Below are 20,613 nucleotides of genomic sequence, written 5' to 3'. Positions count from 1 at the left end.
ACTACAAGATGTTCCTATATCAATGAAATTTGGAGTACAGATGTCTTGTTAAAGCCGCTATTTAGTTTTGTAGTTAAATTACAAAAAAAAAAATATTTATAGGGGGGGTACTTCATACACGTACTTAACAGAAATTGAAAAATTTTTTTTAACGCACTACGTGTCGCACATAGTTCGACAGCTCTTTTGAAAAGATAGTAAGGTTTGTCAAAAATTGTTTTGATCAAGTGAAGATTTCCGGAAATAATCGCTCCCAAAGTAGCAAAAATTGTGCCCCCCCCCCTCCTCTATCTTGTAAATCGTTTGTCCAAAAAATATGCAAAAAATATGGAAAGGTAACGTTTAATAAATGCTTTCAACGAAAATTGGTTTCAACATGATCGGATATACCGTTTTTGAGTTATTGCCGAAAAACTGCGCTTCTCAACAAAAGGACGTAAGTGCCGTGAAGATACGCTCTTTTTCTGGTTATAGAACGCACATAATACTACTTGATTTTTTTCGTAATGGCTACGGAACCCCATCTTGGGCGTGTCCGACACGCTCTTGCCCGGTTTTTTCATCGTTTATTCAAATTTTCGTACAGTTTGACACAAACTACAAAATAAAGAATAAGTATTCCAAGAATATTCACTCTAGCAGCCAAAAGTTGCGTAAGTAATTTTATTTTATTTAATCCAGCTTATCCAGCTGAGCAAGTAAGCAAGCAAAGGGGTAAGTTTTATTATGACGGTTATAAAAATAGTGATAGAAAAATAAAATTTTAGATAAAGAGCCACCTGCCCTGCCTGCCCCTACCAGATCAATGTTTTTATTTTTGTGTTTGTCATAGTTTTAACCTTTTTCATCATCAACTTCAACCAGAAGTTTACTCGCACCTTTAAAAATACTGAAATAATTCGAAATTTCCTCATTTTACAATTCAACCAGATTGTGTTTTATTTAACCTTTTCGACGCCAACGACTCATATATATTATACGATACGCACCGCGCAGGTGCCACGCCAACGACCTATATATACGTCCGTTACTTCAATGCAAAAGCAACCTTCGTTCAATTGTGTTAAGGTTCAATTTTAGACATTGCAATATAGAAGCCTGGCGTATTGGTATGGGTCATGTCTTTTGTATTTGACGTGGCAGCGAAAAGGTTAAAGTTTATTTTGGAAATGCGAATATTTCGAATGTTTCAGTTTAATTATAAAGTTGCGTACTGTTGAATTAAGGCCTCTGCCAGGGTCAATTCTCTAACTACAAACTACATAAGTACTCGGGGCAACCATGCGGCAACTGCTACTACTATAAAAGCTAAAAAGAATGTCTGTTGGTAACACATTTGAAGTGCCGTAGAACATCACCTACGAAGTCAGGTTGCAAATGTTTTCACTGGTATGAATAATATTGTACTGATCTATTTTATCTTTACCAACATGTTTTACCTCAACCAAAAACAAAGCTACTGCAAATCTTTTAATGGACCAGCAAGAGATATAAACAAAATACAGAATATAATTAAGATTTAGAAGGCTGCTTCTTGGCAGCCTCAGCTTCAGCTTCACTCTTCTCAAAGTTTGCGATGAGGACCTCTACCTCAGCATTAGTGAGCACTCTGATGATTGTCTTATTGTCTTTGCGAGTAAGTGTTGCCATCTCAACTGAAATAAGAAAATGTTTAGAGTTGTCAGTTGTATTTATTTAACCCCTCGTATGCTTAAGACCACAGATACATGTCTTTAAAACTATCTTTTTGTACAAGTTTTTAAATCAGCAGAATTTGTGCTTCTTAAAACAAATGAGACTAGAGTTCAATACTTTTTTTCCTCCCATAGAGGGGTTAGTTGGGCATTTAAAAGCATTTTTTTTACTTTTACAGTCTTCTTTTACTTGGCTACTAAGGCATATTATTTTTAAACGCAAAGAAAAACGTCGAAATTTGAAACAACTATCTACAAGTACCTTTTTCTGGTGTCAGCTTAGTCATGTCAAGGGTCTTGCTAAGCACTTTAACAGCGAGGGCCTGAGCCTCGGCGAGGGTGGTCTCTTTTTCCTTGTACTCCTGTTTCAGGCTCGACACAGCAGCCTGCAATAAAAAAAGCTTTTGTTAAGATTTCATGTTTAGTTAGTTTTTTTTGCTGGATGTAGTTAAATTTTACATTGTCATTCAAATATGTATGCCAAAATTTTATATCAATTTGACTGCTAGAAGTGAGACAAATTCATTTTGGAAGATATGATTGCAGACAGACAGACACACACACACACACACAAACCCTGGGACAGTTGACACTAAAGAAAAGCTTGTATAAATAACACTCAATATTTTGGTTTTATTGTCTTGGACCAGTTGTTTGTATGGTCACAATTCTTAATTTGTGATAAAGCCATTTATTTCCAAAACTTGGATAAAATGATAGATGAGGAGAAATTTTTGGTTAAAAACTAGGAGAGAGAGACTAGGACTCCCAGAGATTGCATAGATTGGTGTGCATTTTGGCATAGGCTCCTCCAACCTTCCTCTTGCAACTTAATTAAGTAACAATAAAATACTTACAGCACTGTTGTTACCGATGCAGGTAGCTTTCCATCCACCGTAGTTGCCACTGGGGTCAGACTGGTACAGCTGGTAGCCATAATGCTTGTCCCAGCCCATATACAGGATAGAAACACCAAAAGGCCTTTTACCTATGGAAAGAATCAAGACTTTATTGATAACAGTATCAAAACTTAACATAATTGGAGATTTTTATGTATAACAAGCGTTTGAAACATGTGTTAGACCAGTGATGGGCAAAGTATGGCCTGCAAATGTTCCTTTTGAAATAAATAGTACATGGCCCATGATAATTATTATACTGACATCACTAAAAACACTCAATACAAAATGCATCTTTGGTAGAATTCTGCCCACCTTTAACCTTTTAACCACCAATACATTTTCATTTGTATGTGCATGTATCGCCACCTACAACAAAACTATGACATTTTGTCTTAAATATAAGACTATGGCAATAGTGTCTGGACATTGGGTGTCTTATATATCAGACTATGGTTGTCAAAAAATATTTTATTTTTTACTATCTGGCCCCCCATGAAAAGTTTACCCACCACTTTAGCCTGTGTAAGCAATCACCTATAATTGTAACCATGATGCCATAACAAACTTTCAAAAGAAGCATATTCTCACCTCCGTACTGAGTGTATGCTTGTTTGACATCACAGAGCCAAGATACCAGCTGCTCACAAGGGATAGACTCGCCATATTGCAGTAAATACCTCTGTGCAATCAATCTGAGCTCATTTGTCAGCACATTGGCATCCGACGTGATCCCAGCCACAGAACAAACCATATCATCATTAAGTTTGTAGATTTTCTCCGAAGAAAAAACTTCATCTAGCAATTTATTGGTGTTTCTTCGCTCAGCGGCTAGTAGAATGCCATCTGTAGCTAAAATACCAAGTGAAGTACCAGCGTGGCTGATGGCTTCCATGGCATATTCAACCTGGTATAGCCGACCTATGGAAAAAAAAACAAAGTGATAAATAATTAACAATTTAAATTGTTGTCTTTTTCTGATTATAAGTCAATAAGGCTATTTACCTTCCGGCGAGAATATTGTGGTACGTGTATCATAACGACGAGCCTGCAAATAAAGCGAAAAACAGTGTTTATAAGAAGAATGACCAAGCAAGTTGTTAACCTAACCCGTTTTGTAAATTACAAGATTTATTACGTACCATGGTTATGAGATAGGTTTGCTGTGTTTTAAACCTGCTTTTATTAGTTATTAAAATATTTCTGAATCAACAATATTATAAGTTTCAACGGCAGAATTCTGGTAACAAAACTATTTTTTACCGGACGATGACAGCTAACATTTCATCTTTTTTTTTTAAGTAACTGAACTGATGTTTGCTAGAGACACGAAACCGTGATCATTCTGCCTATGTTTTATGTTATTATTTACTTAAATACATAGTAAGGGTATCATTTTAATTAACTTTATTCCTTACATTGATTTTTAAATTTATGAGTATGTTTGTGGATATTTAAATTTAACGTGTGAAGTTAATTTAATTTCATGCGCCATCTGTTATTTATTATTGTCAACTGCTTGTAATACATTAGTGCGGTTCTTCATCGAAAGATGGCGTTTAATTCTTTAAAATTCGTGTTCTAGTAACTTCAATTCAAAGTTGTGTGAAATTGAAAAAATGCCCATGGAACCTAGCTTAAGTTACAAATTTGTATGATACAAAAGCGTGAAGTTGCCTGGATCTTCGCTATAAACTTGCGAAAAGCACGCAGAGCTGCATGTTTTTTTTTTATGTTCATTCAAGTAAACTCCTGCCGAAATATTAAAGATTAATTTGAAGACATCTTATGTATTTACGTTAGATTAGGTACCTACAGTCAACCAATTTGATTCCTGGGCCACAATGGAACTTATCATACTTAGTAGTAAATAAATAGGTAAAGCTTTTAATTAACTTGCACGCAACCATAGTACCTAATTAAGTACCTACCTAAGTCGCGGGTGAGCAAAGTAATTGTTTTTGTTCAATAATATGGACCTCCGCAAAGCAACACCAGTTCAATAAATTAAGATGTTAAATAATAATGTAGTACCCAAATTAATATTTTTTCCAAGTTTTTTGTATTGATAAATAGTTGCAACTAGGAAAACATTTTTTGTTATTAGAAACCATGTTTCGAGAGAATTCAAAAATTGATGATTACTAATAACAAAAAAATGTTCAGCTGAACATAATTTGTAGAGCTGAACTACGAGTCGAGAAGTCGAGAATGATTCGAATAGTTTCGGCCTATTCGGAACGCCTACCTTAGGGTGTGTGCATTGCCGGATTTATATTTTTTATGAGTGATAGATACGCCACTTTATTTCTGCCGCCCCATGTACGAGTAGCCACCCCTAGGACGCTGCCGCCCCTAGATCGTGGCCTATACAGCCTATTGACAAATCCAGGATTGGTTGGTGCATTGTGGACTTTTAATGATAGGTATTTGTTATTTATTATAAAAGTAAAAAAATGCCTACTTTTACCTATGCAACTTACCAATGGCGGTTGCTCTCGGTATTAAATTTAGGACTGAGTACACTACACAGTAAAATATATGGATTGTACTTCCTGATTTTATTGAAGTAATGTGTAAGTACAAAACATGGAGCGATTAAAAGTTACTTGCTACTCTTTGTTCAAACAAAATAAACCGATATAATCGCACCAGTCAAGGTCAATAACGATGACGTGACGGCGGCGCTACCACGCCGAAAACGATCAGTTCACAACAGCTGACTCTAAACACAAGTTGCGTTAACAGCCGCGAAAATAATGTGACTTAAAAAAAATACTGGCTGAAAAAAAACGTTATTAAATTTGAAAACAACAAACAACAGTTTGACTCCGAGATGGAGTAGATAACAGGCCAGCTATATGGCCAGTAAAACAAAAACAAAACAAATGTTTACCTAGTGTTTATAATATACTTACTTAAATATGTAATTGGCCAGTAAGAATAATGTCGGAAAGCGAAGATAGACAAGACAGCAATGAGGAGTTGGAGGTGCTTATAAGGCCTGAGGACACAGTTAGGCCACTGCGTTCTTTTTGGTTGACAGTGGAAATACCGGTTTTCTTGGCCTTATTTTCCTCTGCACTTACAGGTAGGATAGCATATTGAATTGGGGACATTAAACACATATTATACATATTTTTAAATCGCAAAAGTTTGAATTACACACGAAAAAACTTTTATAAATCGTTGAATACCTACAAACCGTAGCGTTAAAGTTTTTCGAAATTGCACGATGCAATTGAAAGTTTACAATAAATAGACTTTAGCACCATTTTGTATGTTTTCGGAATTATTCAATATTTCAATAAATAAAATGAATTTCTGTTCATCAAGTTGTTTTAATTTGACTCTAAATGACGTATTTGGTATCTTTACCTACAGTTTGCATATTCACGTAATACTTGTACTGTTACTTATTCTGTGGTAATACCTGGAATGCTATCCCAATGTCTGGTTATGTTTATGTAAGTGTAGCCTATAGGTACCGTATAGTAAAGGATAACTACTTTCAGATGGAATTTAGATATAGGCTAGGAACGGGTATTTTTACCTTTAAGCTACAGCTCACTAGATAGAAAAACTCGTAACCAGTATAATCAACATATCAAAAGTAATAATGTTCTACTTCTTATTATAGAGCTCGTTAAGTAGCTAACTTAAAGTAACAGTCTACTACTAACAGTCGGGACTCATGAGGTACTAAGAATTTTTGAGTTGGTCACGCCGCGAGATTTGATTGGGTCCCGACTGTAGTTAACTCAGAGTTGTATGTTTTTGATTTTTTAGATTTATTGTTTTATTTCACACTTTTTTAATATTTCTGTGAAAATGGTAGATTAAAACTATTGTAACCCGTATATATTTAGAGCAGGCTAATTATGAGCTTTCATGTGATACCCTACACGATAGGTTTTTTTTTTTTGAAAACCTACAATTTGGCGCCAAACATCCGCCATTTTGATTTTTCAAGAATTTCATGAACCCAGTGTCACTTGCGTCATCAAGACAAATCCAACGACGTATCATTTATCAAAATCGGTTCAGCCGTTGAGTAGTTACGAGAGGACATAGGAATAGACATACATACATACAGGTCAAACACATAACCCTCTTCTTCGCAGTCGGGTAAAAAATAACGGTCGTCAATTAGGTCTTTAATTAATCGACTTGTCTTATTGCGGCAGTCACGTGACTCAATCAAGGCTCAAAATATTACCTAGACCTGCCGTCATAATTGCATTAAATCAGCATTTTATTCTTTATTTTGCAAACGAGATGACCTCGTTTAGCAGATAGTACACCGACATAACTAATTACTTATCAATGCAGCTGCACCACGATTGACCGACTTGCAAATTAACAAAGAATTGCAACGACTGAGCATTTGTAGGTACTTTAAAACTGGCTAGCTTAGACTATTAAACTGGCTAAGGCTAAGGATAAACTAAGAGCCTTTGCACACCGCATTTTCTTTCCTTAGAGCAGTCATACCGGCGGTGTGGAAAGACCCTAAAATCGACGACAAATTAAATAAAACATGGTGAAGATATAGCATTATTTTATTTTAGTTTGACATGGTTAGGTTGACTGAACATCCTAAATAACCCTCCTTTCTTCGCAGTCGGGTAAAAAGGTAATTTATCGGATTTAGTGATTCAAGATGTATTCACCCCTTTGCCATGTATCTTGAAAATCGACCAATGTATGAAAACATTCGTCACAATCACAATAGACTAAAACATCCTGAAAAAACGTTCCAGGTACTAAGACACCCTTAAATATTCAATCATCTTTTTAAATTTGGTTAAAATATTCTAAACGACCAGATGGCCTAGTGGTTAGAGAACCTGACTACGAAGCTTGAGGTCCCGGGTTCGATTCCCGTGTCGGGGCAGATATTTGTATGAAAAATACGAATGTTTGTTCTCGGGTCTTGGATGTTTAATATGTATTTAAGTATGTATCTATCTATATAATTATATTTATCCGTTGCTTAGTACCCATAACACAAGCTTTGCTAAGCTTACTTTGGGACTAGGTCAATTGGTGTGAATTGTCCCGTGATATATATATATATATTAAAAAAAAAAAAAAAAAAGTTATAGTCATCATCATCAGCTGGAAGACATCCACTGTTGAACAAAGACCTCCCCCTTGGGACGCCACAATGAACGACAACTCGCCACTTGCATCCACCGGTTTTCCACTGTGGTTATCCACAACTCTTACGATGTCGTTAGTCAACCCACTGGGAGGGTTCTCTATCGTTTGCCCGAATTTCATATGCCCGAATGTATCGTTTTCTAGAATTTAGAAAATAGGAACCTTACCTAACCTAACCTATTGCATTCTATATGATGACATTTAAAAAATCCTGAAAACAGCACGATTTTATATATTTTATGGCAAACGTTGGTATGGCAAGTGAAATTCGGGCAAGTAAAGATAAACGCAGTGGGAGGCCTGCCAACGCTTCGTCTTCCGGTTCGTGGTCGCCACTTGAGGACTTTTCTCCCCCAACGGTTATCTGTTCTTCGAGCTGTGTGGCCCGCCCGTTTTGCCATTTCAACTTGCAACTAAGTCATTCATTATTTATAGGTATTTGAAAACAGACATAAAATACCTATACAAACAATGTTTTTTTTTTCAGATGGTGTAACACTAAACCTTCTTCTCTACCGAACCTGCATAGTAGACCTTGAGTATAACGCGACAAAATGTTCTCTACTCAACATCCTAAACAAAACCGGAGAAGCAAAAGACCTGGAGACAGTCGTCCAGTCAGAAACAACATTCCTCGTGATGACGCTCTCTGTCTTCAGTAGCATCATGCCAGCTATACTGTCTGTGTTTTTGGGCTCCTGGTCTGATAAGTATGGAAGGAAAGCCCTGATAGTGTGGCCCCTTTTCGGTAAGTCGTACCTTCACAAAATTTTGCATTTATTAATGAAAAGCAGTAAGTTTCATCATCATCCTCATCATCCCAGCCCATATGCGTCCCACTGCTGGGCACAGGTCTCAGAATGAGAGGGTTTGGGCTTGGGGCGTAGTTCTCACGCGGACCCAGTGCGGATTTGGAAACTTTCACACAAACCATTGAATTGCTTCCCAGGTTTGTGCACCATTAAGCTGGTGGTGGTAAATCTTGGATGTAATTTTGAACATGAATTTCGAAAAACTCTGAGGTGCGAACCCGGACTTGAACCTACGATCCTCTGCTTCAAATTCAAATTCAAAATTCAAATCGTTTATTAGTAAATAGGCCGCAATGGGCACTTTTATACGTCATTTTTTAAACTACCAGCACTTTCGGAAAGACCATCATTGCCAAAAAGAATGCGCCGCAAGAAACTTGGCAGAAGGTAATTTTTTCAACATAAAATAATTACAAATAAAATACTTAAAAACTACAGTATACAATTAAATAAAAAAAAATACAAAATAATAATACAGGGATGTATGGGATCCCTTAACTAAGGGATTTTTGTAACTACAAAACTAAACACTAACTATTATCTACGTTCAGTGGAAGTGTAAACTGCTTCCACCGTCATAAATTAAAATAATAATAATAATAATTTAATTCTGAAATTAACATTTCAGGTCAAGTAACCATTAAGCTTTTGGATTCCGAAGGCAAGCTCACGTCTGCCGCCCCCAAAGATAGCTCACACGAACTCATGTCATGCTCTGAAAGCAGAGCGGTACCGAGGGCAGGTATTGGCTCTATGGGATCGTCTTGGGAACTTCGACGTCGCGAGCCTGTGACTAGAAATAAAACTAAAAATATACAAGTTTAAAATCCATAAGCTTAACAATATACAGCCTTAAATATAGCAAAGGGGATGTATAAAGTCCCTGAGTTAATAATAAAGCTTGAGAGACCATAGGTCATACCACTAGGCCACCATGGTTTTTTTATGTAAAACCTGTACCTACATAGTGAGATGACGCAGCGGCATTCTTATATCTCGTATTACCTAGAACTATTGTTCTATCCGGTTTAGTCTCGAAGGTGTACCTACTGCCGTTTGGGATAAATATTTTTCGCCAAATTTAGTTTCCCAAAAAACTTATCGTAGTTTATTTCTTAAATACCTAGTGGGTCTTAAGCACATTTACATTTCAAATCTTATTCATTTGGTCAAATTATCATTTTATTCTGTTGAGTTTTATCAAGATAAACGTTGACTAAGCAAAAGTTTAAATGAAGTAGGTACTTGTACGATCGAGTAATTATTTGCTGAATAAAAAAACGAAATTTAAAATTGCGAGAAATTGCCCTATGTTAACTTGATCAAAAAATAGTTTCAGATTAATACTTTGCGAAAAGTTCTTTGCCCATACATTAATAAACCAGTTTTGAAATACGCACATTAGGCTTCTTGATAATCATCAGTCGCAAAACGTCCACTGTTAGGGGCTATTTCACCATCCATTGATCAGTGTTAACTGACGGTGTGTGTGATGCCGTCTCTATTTGTTTTGTGGTAATAGAAAGAGACGGCATCACATTTAACAGTCAGTTAACACTAATCAATGGATGGTGAAACAGCCCCTTAAACAAAGATCCTTAAAAGGCTTTGATGAAGAACAATTTGGCCTTTGCATCCAGGTGCCCGTAACTCCCGCGATGTCTTCGGTCTTCCTAGTGGAGGCCTCTCAACGCGGTGTCTTCTGGTTCGTGGACGCCACTCGAAAACTTTTCTACCCTCAACAGTTATCTGTTGAACTAATCCTTTCATGATTCATACATTTTAATTACTTAACTACCGAGAATAAAAGGTACAACGTGATGTGACTGTGTCTCAGTCATAAATTACGAGGGATTTTATTTGTTTTGCGTCTAAATGGCAACATTGGTATATTATTATGATGTAGTATTTTATGATTAACAATACTAATTTAATCAGTAGCGATAGTTATAGGTGTTGTACCTAACAGGAACATTATACTTGTAAATAAATAATTATAAACCGCATTGTAGACAAATTTTCAAAACTAATTTTCCGACTCTAATTTAAAATAAACTGTAGGTATCATACTTATTGTATACTCATACATAAGTATATATTTCGTATGTATCAAACAAAATCCCACTAATATTATAAATGTGAAAGTTTGTAAGTATGTTTGTTTGTTACTTCATCACGTCTAAACCGCTGAACCGATTTAGATGAAATTTGGTATACAGATAGTTGGAGTCCCGAGGAAGGACGTAGGATAATTTTTATCCCGGAAAATGGCATAGTTCCCGCGGGATAGCGATAGCCAAATTCTACGCGGACGGAGTCGCGGGTAACGTGCTAGTGTTTAAATAAAAAAATCCACTTTAGGTGTAGCGTAAGTGTTATCTTGTTTTCAAAAAGCGACTGCTTTGTCTGTATAAATTAGATCTGCATGTGGATTACAGTGCAAAGCGTATCAGGGGTTACATGAATAATTTTGAATGTCATTACTCATTGTTATCAAATTTCTGAGTTGCTAAACAAACAATACATTTTGCCAGCCAGCATATAAACAGATGTAAACTCAAATTTTTTAGTCCGTAGAATTCTGACAGCTGTCATAATTTGACGTTTCAGGAGTAAGGAACCTTTTTCTCTGGACTTTTTCAAACTTTAATCAAACTTGTTGTCAGGCCATTGTTGGCCGACTTACTATTATCAAAAGTAAAGTAAGCTGTCAGAAAAACTGATTACAATAATTACGATGACGGATGTAGGTACTAAGTACGTAAGTTAACAATTATGGTCACGAAAGATAGAAGTACAGAAGGATAAAAAGGGCTTTGTAATGTATCAAATAAAGCTCGGTATGTTTTGATAATTCTTTTTTTCCAATTAGAGAACAGTAAGTTGAACACTTTACAAGTCAACTTTATTAAGGCACTACAAATAAATAAAAAATAAGTTGAGAAAATCTTTTATTTATTACCATCAGAATCATCATCTGTATAAAAAGAGCTGTCACTGTCATCACTTTCCCCGACCCGTATCACAAATTTATCGCAGACACTATCTATTAAATGGTCAAGGTTGCATAATTTGTTTGTTTGTCTTCTTCTTTTATTGTATGTTTACTTTGATGAAAAAAAGACAGTTGACAGCTTAAGTTTTCCGTTCTGCTACGAATGTGTTTTGTACATTTTATTTTCTAAGAATTTTTAATAATGGAATTACGTTTTACGACATAAATGTCATGTTGATTTAAAAATATAAAATTAGTCCGAAGGTTTGTAATATACGATAATCGTCAAAGTGATACCGACAATGACTTTTTTTTCCACAGAAAAAATATTAGTACATTACTGTAGATGCCGGGAAGTAGGGGGTTGCCGGCCAAGCAGATATAGACCGGATAGGGATGCGAGGCCGGCAGCCCCACGTTCCGGCCGAGGCTTGTATAGTGCTTTTCTCAAACATGATATGAAATAAAATAAAAAAACAAAAATCAAGCTGGCGGGACGGTAGTCTGGGCACCATGTTGTGTGCGCGCGTGTCGCGCTGGCTGCTGGCGCAGCGGCTGCGGGCGGTGGTGCTGGCGTAGGCCGTGTCGCAGAGCGCGCGTTGAAACAAAAGACGGTCGTATTGCCGGCCAGCGGCCTGCGAAGTTGTACGAAATCTCTTGCAGGCCGCTAGAGTGAATGCGCGCAGGCAGGCGAACCCCAGCGCCTGCATCGCGATATTTCTCAGCCTATTGTAACACAACGTCAATATTTCATGTCATGTTTGAGAAAACAGTTTTTATTTTTATTTTCAGGACAACTTCTAACCGCCGTGCTTACTGTGGTATTTAGTGCAATATCAACGCTAAGTGCTTATTATTTCGTGTTGTGTGCCCTCCCGTTTGCTATGCTGGGTGGAAGCAGCGCCATTTTGTTAGGAGCCAACCTGATAGTCACTGATGTCACCACCGAGGACAATAGATCTTTTAGGTAAATTGACAACTGCTGTAATGAGCATCAGCATCAGCCGGAAGACGTCCACTGTTGAACAAAGTCAACGTCACAGTGAGCGACAAGTTGCCACTTGCATGTGTCGGCGGCCGACCGTAAAATCCGCCAGATCACGAAATTCCTAGGCATATCGTGAAATGGCGCCATTTCATGAATTGGCTAAGGGACATCCGCCATATCTTTCACTCACCGTTTAACGATTTGCCTAGTGGCGTTTGGGTACATCATGAAATTCCTAGGCATATCATGAAACGCTGTCATTTCCTGATTGGCCAGTTTAGGCAGATCGTGAAATTCCTAGAAATTCCTAGGCTAGCTCGGCTCGTGCGTTGTGGTCACAATTCATACTCACCACTCCTCGCTTCGCTCGTCGTACCTAAATTTTTATTTTTGTCGGCATAATAGGTACTCGTATCACGATGTGCCCGATATAGAGCTACGTATATCGACGAATACGTTGCTCTAATCGTTCTGCCGTATTGTTTCTCAGGCACGTCGTGATATAGCCAACTTTTAGGCATATCATGAAATGCCGCCATTTCACGATATCGTGATCTGGCGGATTTTACGATCGGCCGCCGACACATGCATCGGTTGCCCGCAACTCTCGCGATGTTGTCACTCCACCCAGTAGGCTGACGATGGTATGTATTATAAGACCGACAAATCATAATACCTACAGTTGAAATGTCGACGCATAACACATCGAAATTCAGAATACCGAATGTACAAAAATATCGACAACCGATACACCGAAGGTCGAAATATCTATTTTAAAATGACCGAAAGTAAAAATCCCGAAAATGGGGTATGTATTATAATACCGAAAAATCATATTACCTACAGTCGAAATATCGACACTTAACAAATCGAAATTCAGAATACGAAAGTACAAAATACCGAAAGAAAAAAAAGTTTGATATGTGCGAGCGAGCGAAGCGAGCGAGCAACACGGTTCGGGGCAAAAGCGACTTGGATAGGTTAGGTTCAGAAGGCTAAGACGGGAGCGAAGCGGAGCGTAGCTCCGCCTTAGCCTTCGATGTTAGGTTTTTTTTTATAGCAGCCCGGATAATATTGCTTCACAAATGATCTTTGCTGTTGAATCTTATCCAACCTACTTTCTTAGTGGCAGTTAAGTATCTTGCCTGCTATAAAAAAACCTTACATCGAAGGCTAAGGCGGGAACTACGCTCCGCTCCGCTCCGCTTCGTTCCGCCTTAGCCTTCTGAACCTAACCTATCCGAGTCGCTTCTGCTCCAAAACGTCTTGCGAGCGAGCGAATGCTTGCTCGCTCGCTCGCTCGCACAAATCTTTTCCTGCTATATTTGTTTCGTCTTGGTATAGCGGCAGTTTCGGTATTTTGATTTTCGATATATTGATTGTCGATTATTTTACTTGTAGTGATTATGACTGTTCGGCATTATGAGTTTTCGGCCTTTCGAGTGTAGGTATTTTGATCTTCGGATTGTAGTCTTCGGGTTTTAGGCTGCCGGTCAAATGTACTTTCGGGATTTCAAACTTTCGGTCATATATCCATTCGACGTTTTAATATTCGGCCTTCCGTCCATAGGTCTTGTGAAATTCGGTCTTTCGTTTATCGGTATTATAATACATACCCCTGACGATGATGGTGATGAATTGTGTTTCAGACTGGCGTTGTTACAAGGGTCAGGTTTCGCCGGCGTGCTCGTAGGAACAGTAGCGTCAAGCTATGTATATGACGCAGTGGGCTATGTGCCTTTGTTTACTTTCTCGACTACGATATACTTGCTCACCTTTTTTTATACGATTATATTCGTACGTGAGACAGTCGAGACAGCTGAGAGGGTACGTATACTACGTTATTTTTCTATAATAATATACCTATGACATGACTGGTTGACTAACAAACAGCGAACAGCCTTTTGGCATTAAACTATCTCGTGTATGAGGCCGAGAGTGACATAGGCTACTTTTTATCCCGCAAAAATGCACAGTTCCCGAGGGAGCAGCGCGCGATAACCGAATTCCACGCGGGCGAAGCCGCGGGCAAAAGCTAGTTATCATATATTATTAACAAATTGTTTATAATTTCTGTCCTTATTTAATTTCAGGGAGGACTTTTAAGGATCTTCAAATGTGCCCTCTTAAAAGATATGGGCCGGGCTTGTTTCAAGAAACGCAGTATCTTAGTCGCATCTATCTTGACTCTGCTCATAGCTTCTTATGGAATCACTACTGTCTGCATCATTGGGATCGGAACAGTCGACTACTTATTCACCCGACAGAAATTCCAGTGGCTTTTGAAGGAGTATTCCATATTCAGTGCAGTGAATACTATCGTAGCTCTGCTCGGAATGTTTTGGCAAAAGTTTAAATGAAGTAGGTACTTGTACGTCGAGAGTATTTGCTGAATAAAAAACGAAATTTAAAATTGCGAGAAATTGCGCCTATGTTAACTTGATCAAAAAATAGTCAGATTAATACTTTGCGAAAAGTTCTTTGCCCATACATTAATAAACCAGTTTTGAAATACGCACATTAGGCTTCTTGATAATCATCAGTCGCAAACGTCCACTGTTAGGGGCTATTTCACCATCCATTGATCAGTGTTAACTGACGGTGTGTGTGATGCCGTCTCTATTTGTTTTGTGGTAATAGAAAGAGACGGCATCACATTTAACAGTCAGTTAACACTAATCAATGGATGGTGAAACAGCCCCTTAAACAAAGATCCTTAAAAGGCTTTGATGAAGAACAATTTGGCCTTTGCATCCAGGTGCCCGTAACTCCCGCGATGTCTTCGGTCTTCCTAGTGGAGGCCTCTCAACGCGGTGTCTTCTGGTTCGTGGACGCCACTCGAAAACTTTTCTACCCTCAACAGTTATCTGTTGAACTAATCCTTTCATGATTCATACATTTTAATTACTTAACTACCGAGAATAAAAGGTACAACGTGATGTGACTGTGTCTCAGTCATAAATTACGAGGGATTTTATTTGTTTGGCGTCTAAATGGCAACATTGGTATATTATTATGATGTAGTATTTTATGATTAACAATACTAATTTAATCAGTAGCGATAGTTATAGGTGTTGTACCTAACAGGAACATTATACTTGTAAATAAATAATTATAAACCGCATTGTAGACAAATTTTCAAAACTAATTTTCCGACTCTAATTTAAAATAAACTGTAGGTATCATACTTATTGTATACTCATACATAAGTATATATTTCGTATGTATCAAACAAAATCCCACTAATATTATAAATGTGAAAGTTTGTAAGTATGTTTGTTTGTTACTTCATCACGTCTAAACCGCTGAACCGATTTAGATGAAATTTGGTATACAGATAGTTGGAGTCCCGAGGAAGGACGTAGAATAGTTTTTATCCCGGAAAATGACATAGTTCCCGCGGGATAGCGAAAGCCGAATTCTACGCGGACGGAGTCGCGGGTAACGTGCTAGTGTTTAAATAATAAAATCCCACTTTAGGTGTAGCGTAAGTGTTATCTTGTTTTCAAAAAGCGACTGCTTTGTCTGTATAAATTAGATCTGCATGTGGATTACAGTGCAAAGCGTATCAGGGGTTACATGAATAATTTTGAATGTCATTACTCATTGTTATCAAATTTCTGAGTTGCTAAACAAACAATACATTTTGCCAGCCAGCATATAAACAGATGTAAACTCAAATTTTTTAGTCCGTAGAATTCTGACAGCTGTCATAATTTGACGTTTCAGGAGTAAGGAACCTTTTTCTCTGGACTTTTTCAAACTTAAATCAAACTTGTTGTCAGGCCATTGTTGGCCGACTTACTATTATCAAAAAGGAAGTAAGCTGTCAGAAAAACTTAAGTATTACAATAATTACGATGAGAGGTGTAGGTGCTAAGTACGTAAGTTAACAATATGGTCACGAAAGATAGAAGTACAGAAGGATAAAAATGGCTTTGTAATATATCAAATAAAGCTCGGTATGTTTTGATAATTCTTTTTTTCCAATTAGAGAACAGTAAGTTGAACACTTTACAAGCCAACTTTATTAAGGCACTACAAGTAAATAAAAAATAAGTTGAGAAAATCTTTTATTTATTACCATCAGAATCAACATCATCATCTGTATAAAAAGAGCTGTCACTGTCATCACTTTCCCCGACCCGTATCACAAATTTATCGCAGCCACTATTTATTAAATGGTCAAGGTTGCATAATTTGTTTGTTTGTCTTCTTCTTTTATTGTATGTTTACTTTGATGAAAAAAAGACAGTTGACAGCTTAAGTTTTCCGTTCTGTTACGAATGTGTTTTGTACATTTTATTTTCTAAGATATTTTGATAATGGAATTACGTTTTACGACATAAATGTCATGTTGATTTAAAAATATAAAATTAGTCCGAAGGTTTGTAATATACGATAATCGTCAAAGTGATACCGACAATGACTTTTTTTTCCACAGAAAAAATATTAGTACATTACTGTAGATGCCGGGAAGTAGGGGGTTGCCGGCCAAGCAGATATAGACCGGATAGGGATGCGAGGCCGGCAGCCCCACGTTCCGGCCGAGGCTTGTATAGTGCTTTTCTCAAACATGATATGAAATAAAATAAAAAAAACAAGAAATCAAGCTGGCGGGACGGTAGTCTGGGCACCATGTTGTGTGCGCGCGTGTCGCGCTGGCTGCTGGCGCAGCGGCTGCGGGCGGTGGTGCTGGCGTAGGCCGTGTCGCAGAGCGCGCGTTGAAACAAAAGACGGTCGTATTGCCGGCCAGCGGCCTGCGAAGTTGTATGAAATCTCTTTGCAGGCCGCTAGAGTGACTGCGCGCAGGCAGGCGAACCCCAGCGCCTGCATCGCGATATTTCTCAGCCTATTGTAACACAACGTCAATATTTCATGTCATGTTTGAGAAAACAGTTTTTATTTTTATTTTCAGGACAACTTCTAACCGCCGTGCTTACTGTGGTATTTAGTGCAATATCAACGCTAAGTGCTTATTATTTCGTGTTGTGTGCCCTCCCGTTTGCTATGCTGGGTGGAAGCAGCGCCATTTTGTTAGGAGCCAACCTGATAGTCACTGATGTCACCACCGAGGACAATAGATCTTTTAGGTAAATTGACAACTGCTGTAATGAGCATCAGCATCAGCCGGAAGACTTCACTTTTGAACAAAGTCAACGTCACAGTGAGCGACAAGTTGCCACTTGCATGTGTCGGCGGCCGATCGTAAAATCCGCCAGATCACGAAATTGCTAGGCATATCGTGAAATGGCGCCATTTCATGAATTGGCTAAGGGACATCCGCCATATCTTTCACTCACCGTTTAACGATTTGCCTAGTGACGTTTAGGTAGATCATGAAATTCCTAGGCATATCATGAAACGCCGTCATTTCCTGATTGGCCAGTTTAGGCAGATCGTGAAATTCCTAGAAATTCCTAGGCTAGCTCGGCTCGTGCGTTGTGGTCACAATTCATACTCACCACTCCTTGCTTCGCTCGTCGTACCGTCGGCATAATACTCGTATCACGATGTGCCCGATATAGAGCTAGGAATATCGACGAATACGTTGCTCTAATCGTTCTGTCGTATTGTTTCTCAGGCACATCGTGATATGGCCAACTTTTAGGCATATCATGAAATGCCGCCATTTCACGATATCGTGATCTGGCGGATTTTACGATCGGCCGCCGACACATGCATCGGTTGCCCGCAACTCTCGCGATGTTGTCACTCCACCAGTAGGCTGACGATGGGTATGTATTATAAGACCGACAAATCATAATACCTACAGTTGAAATGTCGACGCAATGGAAATTCAGAATCCCGAATGTACCAATCTGTGCCTACTGGGAACTTCATCCCTTAGGCCGACGTATGATGGTGTATGAATTGTAATTCCGAAAATGGCGTATGTTACAAGGGTCAGGTTTCGCCGCGTGCTCGTAGGAACAGTACCGAAAGTCAAGCTATGTATATGACGCAGTGGGCTATGTGCTTTGTTTACTTTCTCGACTACGATATACTTGCCTCACCTTTTTGGATACGATTATATTCGTACGTGAGACAGTCGAGACAGCTGAGAGGGTACGTACGTATACTACGTTATTTTTCTATAATAATATACCTGGTAAGGCCGCGATTTTAACCAATGTGACATAGAATACATCAAAAAAATACGTGACGTTACCATAAAACGTAACGCAAAATTTTATAAAGCCTAAGATCAAACTGGTAAAATTCCATTTAGATAACGTATGTATGAAAAAAATAATAACCATATACTAATAAGGAAGTTTTTATTTTTACTAGAACTTCTGACGATACGATCTTAAAATCTGTCCTATATGAGATCTATAGAGCTAAACATGAGAATGTGGAAGTAGAAGTTACCCTCTAGTTGACGAACATCTTTCCAAAAGTGTATCTTTACATGCCTCTCAACACTGCCATAATGTGGACACTATAAGCCTAACGAATTTGGATGTGTTTTTTTTTATTCGACTGGATGGCAAACGATTCAAATGAGTAAGAGATCACCACTGCCCATAAAAAATTGCAACGCCAAGGGTATTGCAGACGCGTTGCCAACCTAGAGCCTATGATGGATACTCACGTGCAGTAATTTCACCGGCTGTCTTACTCACCACGCCGAAACACAACAGTGCAAGCACTGCTGCTTCACGCAGGATTAGCGGGAAGATTGGTGGTAGCAATCCGGCGGACCTTGCACAAGGTCCTACCACCTAGTTGTGAGCTGCTTGTGACTTCGACTGTACAAGCTATTAAATACCTCAAAGAAATGGCCAAAACCCTAAATCACAGGTTTTATCAATTTAGGAAGTAGTATCTTAGTTAATGGACAATGTAAAAAGATGTTTTTGGAAATAAATATTATGATTATTAAGTTTAGGTAACAAATGAACTAAGTAGGTAAGTGAATCTCTCCGTTTGTCTCTCACTTTAAATACGCTATGCATGTAGCAGGACGTGAACACAGAACTCGCCACAATTCTCTTTGTGCCGATCCTGCACCTACAGATTAAATTTATTTAACTTCAAAATATCCATCTAACTAACTTACTGTGCGTGCAGTCATTGAAAACCTAATAATAACTGGGTGTAAGTTAGAATTTCTGTGTGAACTTCCCTTTACACATTTTTTTCGTTACGTTATGTAAAATACGTTAGCATTTTGTAAAAATGTAACGTATCGTAACGAAAGTGTAACGTATTTTATACAAAAAATCGTTTATCATGGTGAATAAGACATTTTGAACATAATAAACTGCCACTTACATGAAAGATACCCTTCGTATGAAAAACAACCAGTTAAAAATAATCACTACTACCCTTAAAATCGAACAAGCACTTTCGACGTTTTTTCGAAAAAAAACCTCCGCGTCACTTTGATGGCTGTTTGTCACAAACTGATGAGATTTATTTATCTCATCGATGTTGCCCTATTAGAGTATTAGTTGCCAGTGTACAAAAACAAAGTTTCTACCGAAAATTGGCGTTAAAGGTAGCTTATTAAGCGTCACCTAGTATTCGTAACGAAAACGTGTTTTGGCACGTGAAAAGAAAATAAATAAAACATGAAAAATTATTTGATTATCATGATTCCGCAATCGGTAGGACTATCGTTATATCATAAAAATTTTGTTTAAACAAAATCATGATCATGAGAAGTTAAATAGCATGAAAATAATAAGGTATTAAGTACTCGTGGTCAAAAAAATAGTCAACTTTCGTTACGTTTTGACAGTAATTATTTTTATTATTTTTTAAAAGGGTTTAAATCAATTATCTCATTTGCGACCTTGAGAGTTTATATTCGTGTCATATAATACAAAAAAAATTAACCTCTAGGTGTTATCAGTTTTTTTTTCAGCGTTCCAAATGACTCGTCAATTGGTCAAAATTCGCGGCCATACACCACCTTTGACATGACTGACTGGTTGACTAACAGACAGCGAACAGCCTTTTGGCATTAAAACTATCTCGTTTATGAGGCTGAGAGTGACATAGGCTACTTTTTACCCCGCAAAAATGCACAGTTCCGAGAAGCAGCGCG

General features: G+C 37.9%; 3 protein-coding genes across 3 annotated transcripts in view; 1 reads left to right on the top strand and 2 right to left on the bottom strand.

Annotated features, from left to right (window-relative positions):
• LOC141435103 (ADAMTS-like protein 4) overlaps window positions 1-20,613 on the bottom strand; it is a 441,311-nt gene that overhangs the window by 123,793 nt on the left and 296,905 nt on the right. The window lies entirely within an intron of this gene.
• On the bottom strand, window positions 1,458-3,870 carry Prosalpha3 (proteasome alpha3 subunit). Its single transcript, XM_074097062.1, has 6 exons — window positions 3,736-3,870; window positions 3,599-3,641; window positions 3,185-3,514; window positions 2,552-2,682; window positions 1,957-2,080; window positions 1,458-1,655 (listed from the first exon to the last, which is right to left on the bottom strand). Exons 1-6 carry the CDS (start codon window positions 3,736-3,738, stop codon window positions 1,513-1,515), a joined length of 774 nt encoding a protein of 257 aa, XP_073953163.1. The 5' UTR covers window positions 3,739-3,870; the 3' UTR covers window positions 1,458-1,512.
• Window positions 5,318-14,914, top strand: LOC141434987 (probable peptidoglycan muropeptide transporter SLC46). The gene is made up of 5 exons (XM_074097481.1): window positions 5,318-5,684; window positions 8,247-8,507; window positions 12,359-12,533; window positions 14,204-14,381; window positions 14,648-14,914. Exons 1-5 carry the CDS (start codon window positions 5,540-5,542, stop codon window positions 14,912-14,914), a joined length of 1,026 nt encoding a protein of 341 aa, XP_073953582.1. The 5' UTR covers window positions 5,318-5,539.

The sequence above is a fragment of the Choristoneura fumiferana genome, chromosome 14 (genome assembly GCF_025370935.1).
Source record: "Choristoneura fumiferana chromosome 14, NRCan_CFum_1, whole genome shotgun sequence".
NCBI lineage: Eukaryota > Metazoa > Arthropoda > Insecta > Lepidoptera > Tortricidae > Choristoneura > Choristoneura fumiferana.
Note: the sequence above shows the minus strand (reverse complement) of the source record. Positions and strands in the feature narration are given on the sequence as shown.

Bases quoted from the DNA above. Each gene is read 5' to 3' on its own strand.
- Prosalpha3 (XM_074097062.1), bottom strand. The intron at 2,683-3,184 runs GTGAGAATATGC...TTCTTTCCATAG, and splicing joins AGCATACACTCAGTACGGAG to GTAAAAGGCCTTTTGGTGTT. The intron at 2,081-2,551 runs GTAAGTATTTTA...TTTTTATTGCAG, and splicing joins GCATCGGTAACAACAGTGCT to GCTGCTGTGTCGAGCCTGAA.
- LOC141434987 (XM_074097481.1), top strand. From the start codon at position 5,540: ATGTCGGAAAGCGAAGATAGACAAGACAGCAATGAGGAGTTGGAGGTG. The intron at 8,508-12,358 runs GTAAGTCGTACC...TTTTATTTTCAG, and splicing joins GATAGTGTGGCCCCTTTTCG to GACAACTTCTAACCGCCGTG. The intron at 14,382-14,647 runs GTACGTATACTA...ATTTAATTTCAG, and splicing joins CAGTCGAGACAGCTGAGAGG to GGAGGACTTTTAAGGATCTT.